Source organism: Phoenix dactylifera, chromosome 14 (genome assembly GCF_009389715.1).
Source record: "Phoenix dactylifera cultivar Barhee BC4 chromosome 14, palm_55x_up_171113_PBpolish2nd_filt_p, whole genome shotgun sequence".
Taxonomy (NCBI): Eukaryota; Viridiplantae; Streptophyta; class Magnoliopsida; order Arecales; family Arecaceae; genus Phoenix; species Phoenix dactylifera.
In genome coordinates this window covers 1166197-1186469 of record NC_052405.1, presented here as the reverse complement: position 1 = coordinate 1186469, position 20273 = coordinate 1166197, and the positions used below count along the sequence as shown (strand labels likewise).

The window sequence follows — 20273 nt, the reverse complement described above, 5'->3', positions numbered from 1 at the left end:
CATTCATGATGACCGACAAGACAAATGGTCAACCTTGATAACCTACATAAATCCAAAATTATTTTTCGAACTTCAATTTCTAGTTTCAACATGTCAAGTTCTTTGCACAGAATCGACTAATTTACTGCTCCATGTGGGCTAGGAGCAAGTTCTTTGCAGGTTGCTGACAGAAGCACTCTAGCACCCGACGTGGTTCAAAATGCTGAGTGCCCTGTGAGCTCTACGAGCTGTCTGCTATTGAACAGGATTGAATCAAAGTGCATTATGACATCGGAGAGTGGCTCCATAGATCAAATAGAGGCTTTAGATCAAACAGCCACCCCTATCAGTGTTGAAAAATATATCATTTGTCAGTGTTATCAATGTAAACAATAATCTTTTACAAAGTGGAATAGAATTGAGAAAGGCATAAAAAGAAAAAGAACAGTATATGTTGCAGACAACAAAACCCAAATGATGCATGCTTTTTGCAGATTTAAGTGAGAAGCTAGCCAAAGAATTAACATGTAGTTAATGTTCTGCTTGATACAAACCAAACTCAGCATCTAAGCTCTGGTTTGGAAGTCGCATAGAAAGGCTATCATCTCAACAACTGCAAGGCAAGGCACAGTAAATAAGAACATAGCCCAGGCCCTGCGAAAGTGTAGACTGAGAAGCCTCTTAATAAGACATTCAGTCATCATCATAGCCACCGCCATCACCTTCCATGCCATAATCCTCATTTCCTTCTGCATTACCTTCAACATTATCAACAGCCATGTTTTCCATTACTGCCATTTCACTATGCAATTCATCTACTATTTTAGCCTTCTTTTTCCATGGGTCCTCTGCTTTCAATTCGTCCAAATTGGCATCATTGAAAAATGCACCATAGGGCTTTGTAACCTGCAACAAAATCTTTATGAATGCAGTCCAGCAGCCAAGCAGATTTTTCTTCTAAAACAAAAATAGCTTAAAAGAAAATGCACCTTGCAATAACATTTTCGATCTTGAGCGCTTTTCACTAAGTTTTTCCAATGATCATCTTGCATCAAGGTTGATGCAGAACCCACCACCTGGAAGGATATGAAGTATGATTTTTTTTGAATTCAGCTATGAATTAAATGAACAAAAAGGCAGAAAGAAGAGAACATTTGCTTTCAAATAAAGCTTACCAGGACAGAGGATCTTGCTCTAGTGATGCCAACATTCATTCGACGAAAATCAGAAACAAAACCAATCCCTTTCCCACTGTTTGCTCGAACACATGAAAAGATGGCAATGTCTTTTTCTCGTCCCTGTGGACAACAAAGGCAAGTTTCAGCAGCTATGTTACTGGTGGTGCATGGTCAATTGATCTAGAAAGTATGAATATCACCTGGAAACCATCCACAGTATTTATATCTACTATTTGATCAGATTGGTCCCCAAAAGTAGCCCTGAAACGTTCCCGCAGAAGCTTTACTTGGTGTCTGTAAGGGGAGATGACTGCCAGTTGAGAACTGGACTTCAAATCTTCGAATTTACTTGCCAACTTATGATACAGGAGAGCTATGAACTCAACCTCCTCTTCATTTACCCAAGAACCACTTCCTGATGGCTGGGATTCAACGCCATCTATATCAAAGAAAAAAAAGGGTCCAAAGCAGCGGTAGATGTGCCATGGTGAACGTGTTTTCTTAACTGATTCTCCATCTTCCAGATAACCGCCATAAAATTCTTTTGAAGGAAAGATGCTTATCTGTGTCAAAAAATTTAACTTTGAGATTCCAACAGAAAATGCCACTGTCATTATTAGTACAGACTTAAGGCTAATGATCTGACTTCTGGATGCATGCGGTACTGGATTTTGAGCATCTGTACAGGAAAGCCGGCCTTCTGAAATCTCTTGAACAAACTTGTGCCATATCTGATAGATCCATAGAAAGTGCACGTACAAGTGAGACCAAATTAAGCAACCTGATTGCAGGAAACCAGCATCAAACCAACAATTACCCAAATCTTTCAGCAGTCGAAGAAATTACTGTTGCCGGCAACTGGACTGGATCACCAACCTAAGAAAAGAACCACCAGCAACACTCAAGACATTTTCAAAGAGAAGCACTAGGTGACCTTCATGCATGTACAGAAACATAAATAGCAAGCTGAGGATAGCAAGGCACTTATTCATGTAGCAAGGCACTTATTCATGAGAGAGTGGGGAAACTTGAAACAAGCAGACCACAAAAATATCAGGCAACAAAGGGAGTCAAGTACATGAGACATAGTAGAGCCCCAGCACTTCCAAGAAAGCATGATAGATGCACCAAAAGAGGATGAAAGTGCAGAAAGCGACATGAAAGTCCTTAAATCCCAACATACCTTATCCCAGTTTACATCATTATTCACATTCATGAAAATATTTGGAAGATTATGAGTTCAATCACCCAAAGGCCTCGTCTACATAAACATTGATCCAAATTGAAAGCCTTATATAATATAGTAGTTTTAGCTCAACAGAAAGGATGATGCTTGCCCTATCCTGAGCTTGCTCATACATGCAAGCAGGTGCACACACACATGCACGTACACATTTATGTACAAACACATGCACCCCCCAAAAAATACATATGGTATATATGTATTATACCCACATGTGGAGACACATATATAAGAATAATACAAATCTTGTTTGACGAGAATATAATAAATTGACCCACATGTTAACATCAAAATTCTAATCCATCTAGGGAAAAAATACATGTCATGCCATTCAGGTGCGACTTGTGTTGAACATATATATATATATATATATCTTTAAGAAGCATGATGGGAAGGGAGAAAAGAAAAGGCAAATCATCACATCTAGAGCCAATGCACAAAAGATAGCCACACTCATGCTTGATGTATTTCTTGAGAGTCTAGGCTAGATACTTTATCTCAAACAATTCTTATGGACAAGGAAAACGCTAGATAAATAGCAGAAAGCAAAGGTACCAATATACATTCAAGGAGGGCAACTGAGCTGAGCTTGAGCAAGACAGGGCCAGCTTGAGCTAAGCTTGATATTCAGTCGAGCTTGTTTGAGCTGAGCTTTTATTTCTGATAAGCTCGACTAGATATTTTATTTCTTATAGACAAGGAAAATGCCAGATAAATGGCAGATGGCAGAGGCACCAATATATACTGCATAGGAGTGCAATTAAGCTGAGCTTAACTGAGCGCCAGCTTGAGCTTGGCTCAATATTCAGTAGAGCGCAACTTCAATCTTGGCTTGTCTTCATGATGGGATGGAAGGATCCTATTCGAGAACTACTTATTTGGATTCCTAGAAGCTGAAGCTTAAATTGTTTCAGCTTGATCATGTGCTAGCTCCACTGAGCTAGAATTGGGTTCAACAGCATTTCAGAAGGAACTTGGATCAATCTTTGTTGGTGATTGACTAACCAGTAGAGGATCTAAAATAAAAGCAGTTGCCAGTGAGCAGACAGCAGGAAGTTTTGGTAAAGTTGGGGAGCGCAAACTATCAATTTATATTGTTGGTGATGGGGGTTGCCTATGAGGGAGGGTGATAGTCAGTGCAAACAATTTTTAAACTCTTTTACCATTCAGCCTTAGCATCAAATCAGTTTTTGACTTACTACGGTGGTGCCAAAAGTAAGATTATATTTAGCTGAAAACAAGATGCTCATAAATGGGTCACCTGTTTTGACAACCCTTGTTTCTGTAAGGAAAATATAGACTAACAAACTTCTGAATACTTAGCTTCAGGATCGGTTAAATGACCAAAAAAAAAGTTTCATGAACAATTTTGTTTCGTGCCGAGGTTAAACATTAAGGATGGTTGATATCAAGCACTTAAAAATACACAAAGAGGAACAAAACCTTGCCTGGTTTTTATTGATTACTAGTTAGGATGCGCATGCATATGAACGTGAAGATTAGCGGAAGAATAACTAACACAGTAAAAAAGAAAAGGTAGGGAGAGAGATCAATTTAACGTTCCTTAACATTCTTAACAAGAATATATTAGACAGTCAGTTTAACACTTCAGAAGAACTTTTCTAGCAGGTTTGATAAAATATATGTTATTTATCATTTTTTTTAGAAAAAAATTATTTGGTAAAAATGGAAGTTTCAAAGTATAATCTGACCATCATCACTGCTCAAAGAATGCATAACACAACACAACATTCAAAAAATATTTTTATCTGAAGTTACCTATTAAATAATGCTACTACTTGATCGCATGAGCAGCTCTGGATCATTCAGTGTTATACCAATATTGCATTTTCTACGGCATAATTAATTTTTAGTAGTTGTCGAACTCTAATTTTGATAGACAATATGCTATTATTATAATACCGTGCTATAGGATTTGATGGTCTCCTAGATAATTTCAAAACCTAGGCAAGAGAAAGCATTATCTTTTTGATAGTTGAGAAAATATGTGTAGAAAAATATATCTTTTATGTGCCAATAGGATGTTTAATAATTTCAAGCTTTATCCTGCAAAAGTATTCTCAAACAAAAGTTTATTTATGAAAATACAAATCTTCAAGTTGATCGATGTAATGGTCCCATAGCATCAAGTCATTCTATAAGCAAATAAGTTCTGTCCTCTTCTCTATGCTAGATTATCTGAACAAAATATACTTACTGCTTTATAATTAAACTATTTTCCAATTGGACAATGGAAAGCTTCCTTTGGAAACAAGGTCAAATGTTTCATTAGATGATGACCAGCTAATAGAGAAAAGATCAAAGGAATTTCTGATGGGCACGTAGAAGGTAACCTTCTAAACAAGGTGAGTTTATTTTTTTATATCAAGCTACATCTTGCAAGTAAGGTATTGTGGATATATGATTGACATGAATTCATTTTTTCACCTTTGTTGAGAAATATAGTGAGGATGCCATCACCAAATATCAATCCCAGGGATGCATACTTGGTCAGCTAGGGCATTTGGCCTTAACATGGATCCAATCATGCATGCTGGGCAATAATGGTATTGATGAATTAGTTTTACCCAGAAAATTCGAGATCATATTCTCTAATTCGCATGTATTTTTTTTTAAAAAAAAAACTTTAGATGTAAATCACCATTAACAATCTTAGAAAATTAAGTTGTTAGCTCAAACTTTCTCCATATATTTTTAGAAATAGCAGTTGCTTACTCTCCTTTCATAGATCTGGGTTCCTTGATTAGAACATTCCATGGTCTCATGCCTCCCTTGGGCGTTCTAGTGAACACTGTTAAATATCATTTGGAACCCATAGCTAGCAATCAAAAAAAAAAAAGAAGAAACTTTGTGCATGGAGCCATCATGCTACTTTGAGCTTGCATTTAAAGGGGTTATACTTTATATTATGACCTTATCCATTCTCCTTAATTTATAATCATTTACCCTTATTTTAGACTTATCATCAACTTGACATTCCATCACAGCTTTCCTTTTTATCCACGCTTTACTGTTTTTATTTCCGATTTGACCCTTGGCTCTAGAATCTAGGCCATAGAGAGGCATGTACAATAGATGCAAGATACATGTGCATTAGATTGCTATTCTTGGATTTAGGAGCTAGTAGGAAGTCTTGGATGATCATGATAGAATAAAGAGGCAATCAGTGTTTCATACACTTTTCATTAAGATGCACTAATTCGAAAACTCGACTCCATCCCAACTTTTTTGAGTGGATCGGTAGACGAGTTAACTTGAAAGTTACAAAAATAATAATAATAATAATAATTTAAAATAATTAAATATATAAAATGTAAAATTAAAAGAAAACATTATGATAATACATATGAGAAATTTTGGTAACAATAAATAACAACTACTACAATAATATATTACTATAAGTTTTTGGTTTTAACTTTTTTAAGTTTATCAGTAATTGCCTCTTATAAATAAACTAATAATAACTACAATAAATTTCATATCACCATTCTAATGTAGCTGGTAGAGATCACAAGGAATGCTACAAGCCTTTAAGCATTGTCTAAAAGTCATTCCAAGCAACTAGAGGCATGGGATGGTGAACCCACATGCTTCTATTTTTAGCGCCCAAGAAAACCTATAATAAAACATAAACAAAGATCCATAAAAAAGAAAACCTTTGTTTATGGTAGGCAAGATTCCCAGTCTGGAACAATTTTTAAACAGTAGTTCAAGTAGATATAACATCCAAATCGTTATGTACAAATATGTGAGAGAAAGGGAGTTCAATGAAGTATTAAATTAAATAGTTTGATGGATTTTGGAATTTTAGGAGTCCTGATAGATTTGGTACCTATGCCAGTCATCTACAAAAAAAAAAGAAACACTTAGTTGTTCAATTAGATGTATTTTGAGAACACGAGCATTTTGGGAAGAGGACTACTCTAGGATTAAAAGTTTTACTTGATCAGTTTGAGAAGTATTTAGAAGGAAAAATATATTTTAGTTAGCATGGGGACATTTCAAGGGGGGTGTATTAAAAGTGCAAAAGTATTTAGTTGATGAGTTTGATATATTTTGAGAATATAGTAGTATTTTGAGAAGCATCTTAGGAGAAAAGATCTAATTTAATTATTATAAGGGCATTCCAGGAGGGTGCATTTTGGAATGGGAAGTTTTCACATGGTTATTCCCCCACTTACATAGTTTTTAGGATAATCATAATCATAATCATCAAGCCTTTCCCCCAGCTATTTGAGGTTAGCTTTGTGGATCCTCATTCACCAAGTATTCATACTTAGGATGACCTTTGATGCTATTCCAAGTTTCTCTAAAACCATCCTCACAACCTCCATCCATGTCACATTATATCTTCCCCCCCTTTTCTTACCACCTTCAAAACAAACCAACTACTGGAGCCTCCACAGATCTTTCTTGTACCATCTCAGTTGATTTTCCATCACTTTGTCCTTAACATGTGCAACTTCTATAGCTCCTCTTGTATATTCATTTCTTGTTTTATCCTTTCTAATTTTACCACACATTCATCTTAACATTCCCATTTCTGTACATTCAACTTGTCTATAAAGAGAGGATTTGGAGGGCAAAGAAGAAAGCTAGAGTACATACCCTCAGCAAAGGTTAAAGCTTTTAGGCCCTTACCATTTTTCTTTTATTGGTCACTAAAAGATAATACTTAATAGGAAACCCCTTTGTTCATGTTATTATAGTGTTGGCTAATAGGAGTCAAGATGGGCTTAACGCTACACCAATAAAAGCTTCCAAAAATTGGAATTAAGAGGGGACCTAGAGCAATTATATTGAGAACATAAGCAAAGACCAGGAGTAAGAGATGAGAACATAGATCACCCTCACCACCTCAATCCTATTATGAGAAAATACTTAAATAAGGTTAAAGCAGGGTAAAAGTGTTCTTGGATGTAGATATATGCTGAGCTTAGGAGGAAGAGACATAAAAATGAATACAATGGAGTAAGATAAGCAATAGCAATAATACAGGAGCAATAGAAGAAAACCAAGATATACTTGGGCACCTATATTGTTAGCCCAAAGTGGCCTAAAAAGGAAGGGATGTGAAATGCAGGTTTAAGCAACTAAAAAACAAAAAGGAGAGCTATATAAATCTTAGAAGTAGTTAGAATGATCCGAAAACACATGAAGTTGGAAAGACCAGGCACTAGATAGGAACCAATCCCATATAGCAAAACCCAATTTGCTGATGAGAGTTCAGTTGTTTATTTTTGTTCTTCGTTTGGTCTGAGAGAGAGCCCATGCATCAAAACATACCATATTGGAACATGAGTACTGCAATGTTAAGAGAAAAAATAATAATAACTGCTGGAGATGGTAAAGAAACTACACATTATACATACAAGAAATACTTGTCTGCATCCATGCGCCAGTGGGACAAGAGTTGATGGCTCCACCTGATAAAATAACAAAACAAATGTAATGACATAAGAAACATCAAACATTGTAGCCGGTTGAATGAAAGTCTCAGCTAAATGTGAGATACAGATGGAGAGCATTAAATGTTCTTTTATCAGCACAAGACACTTTAGATGCTAGCATGAATCTTGACAAACAACCACGCCATGTTAGAAAACAGCGAACGGCAAGTAAATGGCAATAAGAGCATGGAAAGAAGTAGCTTGACCCATCCAAGCTTTTTTTTCCCCCTAAACAAAAGAAATCACATAGAGCATAGAAACATCAAGAAGAAAAATAATCAAAGAACACATCAGCATCTCTATGCATCATATGTGGCATTAAAAAAGAGAAAGAACTGAGCATCAAAAAAAAGTTCTAAGATAACAGCGAGAAGACATCTGTAGTGGTTTGAAAAAAAATCTTGTTTGCTCCTTTCCCATCTTAAACAATGATTATGTCCAAACCTACAAAAAACTAAAGTAGAAAGAAAAAGACCCAATGCAATCTGGTGCATCCTAATGAAATTACTTTTTAGAGATATTCACCTTTCCAGCACCTTCATATATTATCATCATCTCTACACAACAGCAACTTTTCCTCTCCTTGCATCTTTCATCATTTTCTTTGGTTATCCCTTAACATCCTTTAATCTTCTAGCTTTTGTCTCAACTTTATGCACTTCTCTCCCATTAAGCAATCATTTTCCTTTTACATTACACTCTTCTATTGAGTTGTGAGCTTTTGTCTTAACACCAAAACACCAATGGAACATAAATCCCTTGATGGATAGATGTATACTTAAGATCAGTACAACATCCATGATAATTCACTTGATGGGGACAAGATATTTTGGCAACATAGTGGTGGGATATGTGCCTTAATGATGGTTATGGCCAGGATGTGAAAATTATGTACGAGTTTCAGTTGGCTAGTCACTTCCTGTTCCAACCTAGTATAACAACTACTTGCTTACAACTTGTTACCCTCCCTCAAGTGACGGAAATGCAAGATCAACTTCAAGGAATTTGCACCAAAACTATCCTTAATGGTTTGCTTGGAATTATCTTATTGATCATGTGAGATAACCAAGTGCTCGAGACTTTTTTGACTCTTCCGATCAACTATTTTTTTGAGAAAACTCTTCTAAACAAATATTGGATGTATCTGTTAAAACCTGATGTACATTGTTGACCCATTCCCAAATAGCTCAAGCTTGTCCAAAGTTAGTTAATATGGTATCAAACTTGGTCCAGGTCATGGGTTAAAATCTCCTCCAAGAGAATTTTTCTTTAATTCACCCAGTTAATTTTTCTTTAATTCGACTGTTTGCAATCCTTGAGTCATTCCTTGTGTTGACTCGTTCATGGTTATTATCTTGAGTTGTTCTTGATTCATTTATGCCTTCACCTGCATGGTCCAGGCTCCATGTGAGAGGGAGGGTGGGAGTGGAGGGGCAGGGTTGTAGTAAAGGCCTGGTATGCATTGCTGATCCATTCCCTAGCAGCTTAAGCTGTCAGCAATGAAGCTTCCAGTTTAGACATCATGAGCCTCTTGCCCAGAATTCTTATCTCTCAAGAGTCTCACATTAACAAGCAAGGAAGAAACCAAGGAAATAACCTAACCTAATGGTATAGAAAAGAAAATTAATGTCAAATTGTGTTCCATACAGAAATTTTTCTGAAATATAAAGACAAACAATATTCAGGTAACTAAATAACTCATGAAATCTCCTAATAATGGTGTAAAACTCCATTGGAGTGTAGTGAAAGGAGAACAATGCACTTACAGCTTGTGCAGCTTCATCAATTATAACGACATCAAACGCACGATTCATTTTACTAAAAAGGGATGATCCACTGAAACTCAAAGTAGAGAAGACCTGCCAGTTTGAATGATAATAAGGAGAAACAGCAAATGATGCTAAATTCCAATCTTGGGACAGAAAATCGACATACAATGGCTGATTCATCAAGGATTGAAGTGCGAATCCTATCTCGATCAGCTCCTCCAGATCCCTGTTTACCAGCGCCGGATGATGAGCGATCCACACTAGCAAGTTTCTGTTCCACCTGCAAATATATGAAATGCACAATTGGTCAATAAAGTGCATTGATTATCAAATATGCATCTCAACTGCATGTAAAGCACGCACAAGGTAATCCATGGATACTGCTTGCACAGAGTGATGTGGCTTAAGACCAATCCGTACAATTTTGGGAGTATATACATGGCCGTACTCATCATATATACCTGAAAATAAAAGCCAGTATTAGTTTCATTTTCACAGACTGAGAATGCACTGAAAGCATTTAACACAGAGCCAAATAGACAAGCATCCAGTGGTAAAAGAATATTATGATTGCAAATAGGAGTGTGCAAAAAACCGGCCAAACTGCAAACCCGACCCAAACCATTCTCTTTGTTTCAGATCGGGTTTTTTTTAGAGTCAATTTGGTGTCGGCTTGAGAACATCTTGAACCGAAAAAATGTGGTTCAGTTTCGGTTTAAGTTTTCAGAAAACCGATTCCAACTGACCCAGCCCATATGTATATATAGGTATATACATTCATCCCGGCCCAATCCATAAGTATATATAGGTATATACATTCCAGCTGACTTGACCCGACCCATATACATATGTAAGTATGTATATTTAAACCGACCTCACCCATATGTGTATATACTATATATACATATATTTTTAAATTTTTTATTTTTTTATATGTTTAGACTTAGTTCAGCCCATTGAATATCAAACCCTAATAAAATGAAATTTTATATAATTTGCCCAATCGATGTAGCCCAACCCATTGAACATCAACAAGATAAACCAATCCGGGCCGAACCGAACCAAACCGAATTTATTGGGTCGGTTTGAATTGGTCTTTTTAATAGCTCGGTTCATTTTCAGTTTTGGTTTTAGGAAACCGGTTTAAGCCGGTTTGGTTTCAAAATAACCCGACCCAAACCATACACATCCCTAATAGCAAACAAATCTTACTTCTCTTAACTTTTCTTAATCTAATCACACAATGCCATCTTCTAAGAATTGCATCGACCAAACTAAATACAACTAATCAATGATGACATTACTAAAACTCAACCAAGAGCAACATGGAAGCAACTATGACTAATTACCCAGACAAGGCAGTCCATAATTTTTCATGTTTTAAGTATCTCCACAGTCATGGGGAAATTCAAATTTTGCCTATAACTGTAGCTTTCATCTTCGGGTTGTCTAAACAAATTGATAACAGTGACAGATTTCTGCTTGGATCAAATTAGTTAATAATATAAGAAAGTGGACCATCTCTCAGCTAATACTTTATAATTAGAGATTTTAACTTCTGATATTTTTAGCAAACTAGTTTGCACCAAAGTTAACAACTGATAGTACCTAAAGATACTGAATTATAATTCCTTTCATGCTTCTGAAAGACCATTAATTCCATTAGAACAAACCCCTTCAACAGGTTCACCACATCTAATCTAATAGGATTATCTTGCCAAGTTATTCTAGTATTGTACAAAACAACAAAAAACCATAAAAAAAACTAGATATCTCAAGTATAACCCAAATGAAAATTTAAGCAGTTTTTAGAAATGCAAAAAAATTGAGTCAAATCCTAATTTTGAAGCAAAGCAAATATATTTCTGTTCAAACAACTCATAATAGAACTCAGTAATCATATTTATTGTAAAAGGAAGAAACAGATATAGACCAAAATACCAAAGTCAAAAATAACAACATTGGCCTAATATCTGAAGCATGATAAATTTGCATCAAAACATAGGAGTTCTTTTATCAAATCAAGATCTTGCATCACCAAGTCATCATGTTAATAATTAATAATTCAAGGCAAACTATAAAATTTTAGTTTAGACCTATCTTTAGACAAGCCATCAACCAAAGTGTTGACAAAACCACAACATTTCAGTCGGTTTTGGTTTAAATTGGTCAAAGCACCTTAAAACCCCTTCAAATATCAATGTGGCCCAAGCAGAAACCTGAAACAATATTCTTTCATTTGAAACAACTGAAACAAGGCATTCATTAACTATTTCAAGCTTAGTTTCACTTTCAACCCAATAAAAAAAAAAATCTGTATTTTACGGTCAACACTTTAAACCAAGGTTCGCCGTCTCGGTATTGCACCCCATGCTGGTACAATTTTGGTATGCCCGATACGGGATCGGTTCGGTACCAGTACAGTGTTGGTAATATGCCTGGTATAGGGCGGTACACATTTGTAGAGCGAACGATGCTTTAAAGCATGTTCTCGTAGAAGTATTCATCACCAAAACCAAGCCCTTAACTATAATTATCATAAGCTACCCACCGAGAACTCCTTCTAAAGATAACTTAAACTTCTCATCAATGTTAGAATTGGGCACTGTAAACTGGAAGTAAAATAGGAGTCCCCTAGAGTGACTGTTGCATCTTTTTTGATTACGCCATAACCATACCACTCAAGCCTTTTCTGAGCCTTTTTGGGTTCAATATCTTTTTTTGTCGATAGTCAGTCAAACCTAAAAGGGTTACATACCCTATCACTGCAATCTTTCTAGATCCTTCTCATTGCCTTTCATTATTATGTAACACATACACTTTAAAGAGATTCAAACTTCTTACCAATTTTGCATTATACGCTTATTGATCAATATCTTCCTCTGCACCTTTACTAGGTCAAAACCACATTAAAAAGCCAATTTAGAACTATCCATACATTTGCAGGAATAAAGATATGATGATGCCATCAGTACCCAAACCCAAGAATCCAAGGAAGCAAAATGACTGCGTAACCTTAAATACAAGGCTGGAAGCAAGAGCAGGAAAGGAGGCTGAGATGCAGGAAAAGACAGCAGTTGAAGGAACATAAGTTTCCATTAGAAGTACGAGGCTGGGGGAAAAGAGAGTGGGAGGATAGTAACCAATATCAACTGGATAACAGGTCCAGCGCTGCAAGTTAAATGCCTGCTTCTAAATTTGTAGTTAAAAGAAAGAATTACAAATAAAGGATCATGATTTTCTCTTGCATAGAGTACAAAAAGTAAACATGAGAATGATGGAATTTACTTAATGTGACGATTATGATAAGATAAAACAAAAAAGAAGCATGTGTCTGAATGGGAAACTTCCAACCTGTGCGCAGGACACGCAATACTATCTCATCAAGTGCAGAATTGGAAGGAGCACAAACCAACACATGGACTCGATATTTGCGATTAGAGTTGACAATCTCAGGTTTCTACGCAAGAAATCAAGAGTGTAACATGTCAGGTATCATACAACCATTGCAGCCAAAAACACAGATTTCAAAAGATTACCAATTCATTTCCAGTAGGAAAAAAACCATCATCACCATCAATAGGCATAATTAAATCTCTTGGATTTGCACCACTTAACCAAGGAGATGCCTTAATCCAGTGACAGTACCTGCCAATCCAAAAAATAGAACATTGATATAACATGCAATGAGAGAAATAACAAATAAACAAAATAGACAAAAAGTTAGTCGCCATATGGGGGACTTAAGCTTAACACATGCATATCACTGCATTAAAGTAGTTAACAGAAGGAAGCAAGACACTATCCATTACAAGGTCAGCGATTCCATCCCGAATCGGGAGGTTCCGATCGTACCGAGCTATCCTGGTGGCAGACCGGAACGGTTCCGACAACGGAAACGAAACCCATTGCCGGAGAAAGAGAATGAGAAGAAAAGAGGAAAAAAGAGTACGAACGGGGAGGGAGGGAGAGGGAGACCGGCGGAGGGCCGATGGAGACTGGCACCTGGGCAGGAGGAGGAGGCCGCAGCAGGGTCCCCTATTTCGTTCGAAACAGAGGTCCGATAGCTAAAAAATTTTGCGATTTTTAAGTGAAGTCGACAAACGAAACAGGAGATCCGACCGCGGCCTCCGCCTCCTGCCCTCCGCCGGCCCTTCCTCCCTCTACCCCCTTCTCTCTCTTTCTCTCTCCTGTTTGCCCTCTCCCTCACCTACTCTATTGTGTCAGTACAGGCCCGGCATAGTACGACGCGGACCCGTACCGACCCATGACGCCAGGCAACCGGTCCGGTGCCCGGTACCGGCACAGCAAACCATAATCCATTATAATTGGTCACAAAAACCTCGAACTGCAATTTCAAATAATTTAAATACTTTATGCAATTTGACAAATAGTTGTGTACCTTTTATTGGGTCAAGGTTGTAAATACCGTGGGATAAGGTCGTCCCAGTTTCCATGGAATGAACCCCCCCTGCATCCCGACAGTTGGGACTGAGAATATCCCATGGTGACTAAGAGGGAAAAAAACTTGTCAATCGTTCTTGTTGCCAAATCATATTAGCTGACTTTTATCACATCCCTTTAACATGAACCTTACGGAGTTTAAATTATGTTATATTGTATCTATCAAAGATACATTGCAAGAAAAAGCAACATAAAGCAGAAAGCGGTAAAAGACAATAACAGTTTGTTTGTATAACCATATGATTCAAATGACAACTTATACTGTTGATAAACATATGGCAAAGCTCAATAAGCCAACGCAACCATCACATTTGTTGATACTATGTGTCCAAAATAGATCACTGGCAGCCATATGACCTTTCATGATTCCTTAAAACCACGAATCTTCCAAAAGAAGAAGAAAATATGATTTAATTGCATTACTTTGAAGATATAACCACTGAAAAAAATAATGAATTTGAAAGAAAAGAATTAATCAAAGTAGCATGAATTTCTACAAAATAGAGGAGGAGGAGGAAACATGATTTAATTAAAAGATGAGTATTAGCCAAGGCAGCATGAATTTCTATGAAAATTCTGCATCTATTTACCCCAGAAAAATATCATGATCCTTGAGAGTATGCACCTATCAAATTTTAACATAAACAAAAAGCCGAAAATACTTGCTACATACTTGTCCTGGATTTGCAGCTCTGGCCCACGTTTTGGTGCAGAAATTCCTCCCCTGCATGAAAAGATATGCATATCATTATCCACAAAGCAATTAAAATAGTCTGTATCCTGTTTTCTACCTTATAAGATTTTCTTTTATACACTTTCAACAACAAATCATTGAAAGAAGAATAAAAAGCATAATTACTTGGATTGCACTCTTCCAGGAGCTGAATGAAGAACAGCACTGAGGAGTCCTAGTATGGTTTGTGTCTTTCCTGTTCCTGGGGGACCCTAGAAGAGAATGTGTTGTTAGGATCTCGATGGGTAATTTATCTATGTGGCAAACAAAATAAAACTGACAAAAGCTTTCATGGAAATTTAATAAAAGTTTGATGGGTTGATTATGTCTAAAAATTCAACTAGCACAGGATCTTAGTAATGATCTACAATATTCATTCTCTGAGTTTGATTCAGCCACATATGACTCACATTTTAGAACATCCAGTGACTTACGACCTGACAATCTAATTGTTTTGAAATGTGTTACTATTATTGTTATTAAAAGGCACCTTGATATATTGAAGGCATGTTAACACATCAACCAATTTCAAGAAACTCAAAAGTATCACAAAGCATCCAAATAGTCCCTTCCATCTCTTTATCGAACTTAATTACATCTTAGTTGACTGTATCAGAAATGCCAGTCCAATAAGTTAAATTAATTCGGCAAGTATTACAAAATCTCATTAACTATGTACATAGGCATGCAAGAATTGTCCATAAATGAACAAATATAAAATAAAACTGATTAATTCAACAAAACCACACTTTCCATAAATGACATGTAAAAGCAACAAGATTACCTGTATTAGAACAAAGGTTCTACGTGAAAGACCTGCCTGCAACAGAGATCAAAGTTATTTTATCGGAAGCAAATGTGCTTCAATGGAAAAGGAGGAGATGTAGACCACTCATGCCATGTGAATAGAAAATTTATTTAGTCTCATATGTTGCTAGATATGATGATCTTACAGAAAAGACTCACTTGTACAGCATCTAATTGTGAATCATTTAGGTTGCTTTGGAGGTAATCCATGAGTGGTTGAGGAACATTCCAGGCCCGATCTCCAAGATTACCCTGATCTGACTTTTCGGCAGCTGACAATATCAAATCCTTGAAAGGAAGAGAAGCAACAGAATGCAGTCCCACATATTCACGCATGATAGTAGACAAACTGCAAATCTGACAAGGTCAATTTGTCATAAAGATTATGTTTAAAGACCAAGTAATTAACATTATTCTATCATTGTGCAAAATTCCTTTTAAATGACTAGTAGTTACACTTAAATAGCTTTTCACAAGAATCCTGAAATAACTATGGTTAGCACATGTGATAGTACTTGGATAATCAAGCCAGATTGCAAAATAGTACTACCAACAGTCCATAAGTGTCCCCTCACCCTTCCCCAATTACAGGAGTGACAATCGGTGAAAGTTGTTTACCATCTACAAGAACCACCTTATGTAATTTATGAAATAAAAATATTTAATTCTGATTGTTCTCATTTCATAGATATTTTTCTTCAGAATTCCCACTAATTGGCACATAGCAATGGCAAAAGATTATATATATCCTGATTAGCGCACAGACAAACGGCACAAAGGAGTTTGCAATATTATACTAGATATCTATGAAATTAGATCCAGTCCATGAATATAGATATCCTATAGTAAGATTTCTATATTCTTAATCACTGAAAATTCTTGAACTTACATCTAGTCAAGAACTAGTTCACAACAACCTGACATTATATTTCAGCACCAATTAAATTTAATCTGAGTTCCAAATATTCATTTCCAACTACAAATTATTATACAATTACGAGTCGCAATACATGCAGCATTATATAAAAACAGCTAACATAAAGATAAAAGGGAGAGCATTAAATTTAACATGTCACATATTTAAATGGAGCTGAAAATATCACATCACCAATAAAAAGAGGAATAAAATATAACCTTGGAATTGATAAAAAAATATGACAAATCCAAAAGTAAAGAAGATGGCATGTAACATATTAAGATTCATATAAAATGTATGCAAGTAGCAATTGGAGGAGAAGAGGATTGAAAAGCAGTTTGTTGCCTATTTATTATTCTACTAAGCTAAAGTTTACCCAATAATGCTATCAATTTGTAAGAAAAAAAGATTTATACAGCAAAAATATACTGTAGAACAAGGTTATCTAAATTAAATGCTATGATGGGACCTCCACTCTGGGTCAACAATACCTCAATTGTGGTACAACTTAAAGTCTGCCAAAACAAATTTTACCATGAAATTTTTAGATTGGTCACCCATGACCGGACAAAAGTCACCGGAGGATAATGATTTTAAAGCATACAGAATTCAAGTTTAGAAAAGAATCAGATTGGGTGGAGAAAACAAAATCAGAAGGTTAGCTCCAATAAAAAAAAAGGAAACAAGTTCCAATAATGGAACTGGTAAAACAACAACCGAAATAAGTCTAGCAATCATGAAAATCTCTATAGAAAATTGAACATGTTTTAATAAACCAATCCAAAAACCTTCAAGGAAATTAGCACAACAAGACAACATGCTATATTCCAGAATGATGTCGAGTAAGCTAACTAAAATGTATGCAAAAGATCTCGCAAATCAGATGCCAATTCAACTCACTTTTAGAATCCACAAGAAGCTCTCTGTTGTTTTAAAAACAGAAAGCATCCTCAACAGCCTTTGACTGTGCTCAGGTTCAGCTTTATCCAGATGCTTGACCTCCCCAGCAAGAAAAGTTCGAAGTGTAAGGGTCTCTCTGCCACCACGTTGTTCCACCAAGGCAAAAGCATATGTACTTGGAGTCATTCCCTCCTGAAACTGCAATATGCAACACATCCTCAAGATATTAATATGTAAACTGATCATCTAGTTGATAGCTAGACCCACTTGGTTGTTTTATTTTGAAAGAAATCAGCTAAATTTGACACATTGAGATAATGGTTAATTGACTAAATGCCAACATTAAGTTAACAGATAACAAAAACTTTTTTCTCTTATCTTTCCTCCTTATGTTTTTGTTATTCCCCCACATATTTACAAGGTGGGAGTAGGGATTCTATCAGGATGGGTCAGGTTCAGGCTATACCAAACCCAAACCTGCATCCATTGAGGTCTTGGGTCTAACTTTTGTTCCATACCTGGGCCATTGACGATAAGGTGACTCTAAGTTCGGGTTCAGGTAACAAAAATATATTTCAGATTCGGGTCAAGTGGAGGTCAGGTTCATGTACCCATCAAGTATTAAATATTATATCTTAAAGTCAAACTAAATAACCCATACTTTGAGAAGTTTATCAACGAAACATCCAATACATGCTATAAAAATTAAATCATGAACAGCAAGCACTGGATGGTTGATTACATCAAAATAATGAACCAAAAATTGAAAAGATATGCTTTACTTAGGGTCAAGTATGAATATCCAAACATGTTCTAACAGGTCATTACTTTTTTTTATCAATTGAAGATATATAAATAAAACTAATGTTATATACTTATGCATGTGCAGTGTACTTTATATATGTATATATGTACGTTGTATGAATACATGTATGCATGCATATAATAAACCAGGTAATTTATGCAGGTTCAGGTCTGATCGGGTATAAAATACCTCAAACCCAAACCCAATGCAAAGTGAGGTTTAACTTTCATTCCATAACCTACCTATTCATCGTCGGGTTCAGATCAGGTACCGGATTTGTGGTGTGGAGTGACAGTCCAAGGTGAGACCCTTTTTGTATCATTTCCTTGCTATCGTTTCTCAAATAAAAATTTAACAAATAATGCATTGAAGAAATTATCAAGTATTAGATATATGGACACCATAATCGTCCTTAATGTCAATCAAACGTAGTCCTACTTACAAATTTCACATTTACTGACAATTTCCTTCTGATTGCTCCTTTGTTCTTTTTTTCTTGGAAGATGAACGAACTGTTACTTTGCAAATGAGAAAGAAAGAAGCACATAACCTTCTTGTGAATTTCAACAAAAAATACGGTAAATTCTACCTTTTCCTTCGAAAGGAGCAAGATATCATTTTCTGACACTTGTTCTCGAAACTCATCAAGAACGGCCAACGATACTCTATGAAACCCATCGGTCTCAGCGCAGGAAGCGACCGCACCCTTCTGCCAATCCGTCAAATCTGTCACCCAAGAAATCCAAGGAATGGAAGAAAGGGAAAATAATAACAATAATAAGACCAGAGGAAACAAACCCAATGCCCAAGATTTCGAAACCCTAAACCTAGACTAACCGCACCTTCTTCTTCTCTCCCTTGGACGATCTGGGCCTTCACCTCCTCGAAGAGGAGCGGCTCAAAGACTCCAATGTACTCCTCCACGTCTTTGTAGGTCTTCTTGACGGACTTCAGCCCCGCGGCGGTTCCAACCTCGGCGCCTTTCTTCTGCTAAGAGGACCGCACAAGAGAACCAAAGAAGGTTAGATCGATCGAAACCCTAGAAAGAAAAGGATTAGAGGGAATGGATCAACGGAGGGAGGATAAGAGATCAATTACAGTGGACTCTCGAACGAGGCGGAGATAATCCCAGCTGAGGACGATCTTTTCGAAGCGATGGATGGTTGCCAGAGAAGCAGCCGGAGCGGCGACGGCCTTCTCCACGGCCATTGCCTCGTCTCCGTCCGCCCGAATAGAACTCGACGAGCCTTTGGCGCGAGGGTTTATGGATCGGTGCCAGGGCTTATTGCTGGGCGATTCTAGAGATGGGTGTAGTATTTAGTAAGAAGTCGGCCTTAGTTTGTTCAATCTTTGCCGACTTCATCTATTTAATAGAATTCTAAAAGTTGTTTATAAAAAAAAAGGATAAGTTATATAAAAAAAATTTCGAGATGCCGCTTACGCGTAACGGCATGACCAAGGCCGTTGGGGTGCGCGGCGCGCGAGTGCGCGCCCTGGCCGCCTGCACGAGAAATTCTACTTCTGTTATTTTTTAGGACTTTTTTTTTCATAAATAACTTTCTAACAATTTAAATTTACATAATTAGCTTCTTAAAATTTATATTTATTTTTATACCCTCATAAATTATTATTTTTTACAAATATTTCTAATATAACAGTTTTTCTAATGCCGTTGATAAAAACAATATTTATTTTAATTAAAAATAAAATAAAATTTAGAAATTATTTTTTTGTCCTCCATAACGTTCGGCTTGTAAATATTTTTTTTTTTCACATCTACCCATTAAAAATATTTTAGTTATTTTTATTTGAAGCTGCTAATTTTTTAATTTTTTAATGGCGTTAGAAGATATGGGTACATATGCAAGAACAAGAATAAAAAAGAGAGATAGAATAGCAAAATAAGTATTTTACCAGAATATAAATGTAAATATTAAATTTGGAAGGGTGTTCATATAAATTTTGATATTAAGAGAATATTTATGCAAAAATATCTACTTTTTATATA

At 36.2% G+C, this 20273-nt stretch overlaps 1 protein-coding gene across 4 annotated transcripts; it reads right to left on the bottom strand.

The window, feature by feature from the left end:
* Nucleotides 1-287: 287 nt before the first annotated feature.
* Nucleotides 288-19547, bottom strand: LOC103701231 (probable helicase MAGATAMA 3). 4 transcript variants are annotated; one of them, XM_039133244.1, is made up of 20 exons: nt 19364-19547; nt 19108-19255; nt 18855-18991; nt 17461-17658; nt 15804-16001; nt 15622-15657; nt 14964-15049; nt 14778-14828; nt 13180-13288; nt 12995-13100; nt 10004-10101; nt 9807-9920; nt 9638-9730; nt 7794-7847; nt 1975-2033; nt 1804-1888; nt 1358-1720; nt 1155-1277; nt 969-1055; nt 288-885 (listed from the first exon to the last, which is right to left on the bottom strand). In XM_039133244.1, exons 1-20 carry the CDS (start codon nt 19472-19474, stop codon nt 673-675), a joined length of 2469 nt encoding a protein of 822 aa, XP_038989172.1. In that variant the 5' UTR covers nt 19475-19547; the 3' UTR covers nt 288-672. The 4 variants fall into 4 exon arrangements, with proteins under 4 accessions (XP_038989172.1, XP_008781447.2, XP_038989173.1 ...); XM_008783225.4 differs by having other exon boundaries at nt 19108-19252; XM_039133245.1 differs by lacking the exon at nt 19364-19547 and having other exon boundaries at nt 18855-18974.
* Between the last annotated feature and the right edge of the window lie 726 nt (nt 19548-20273).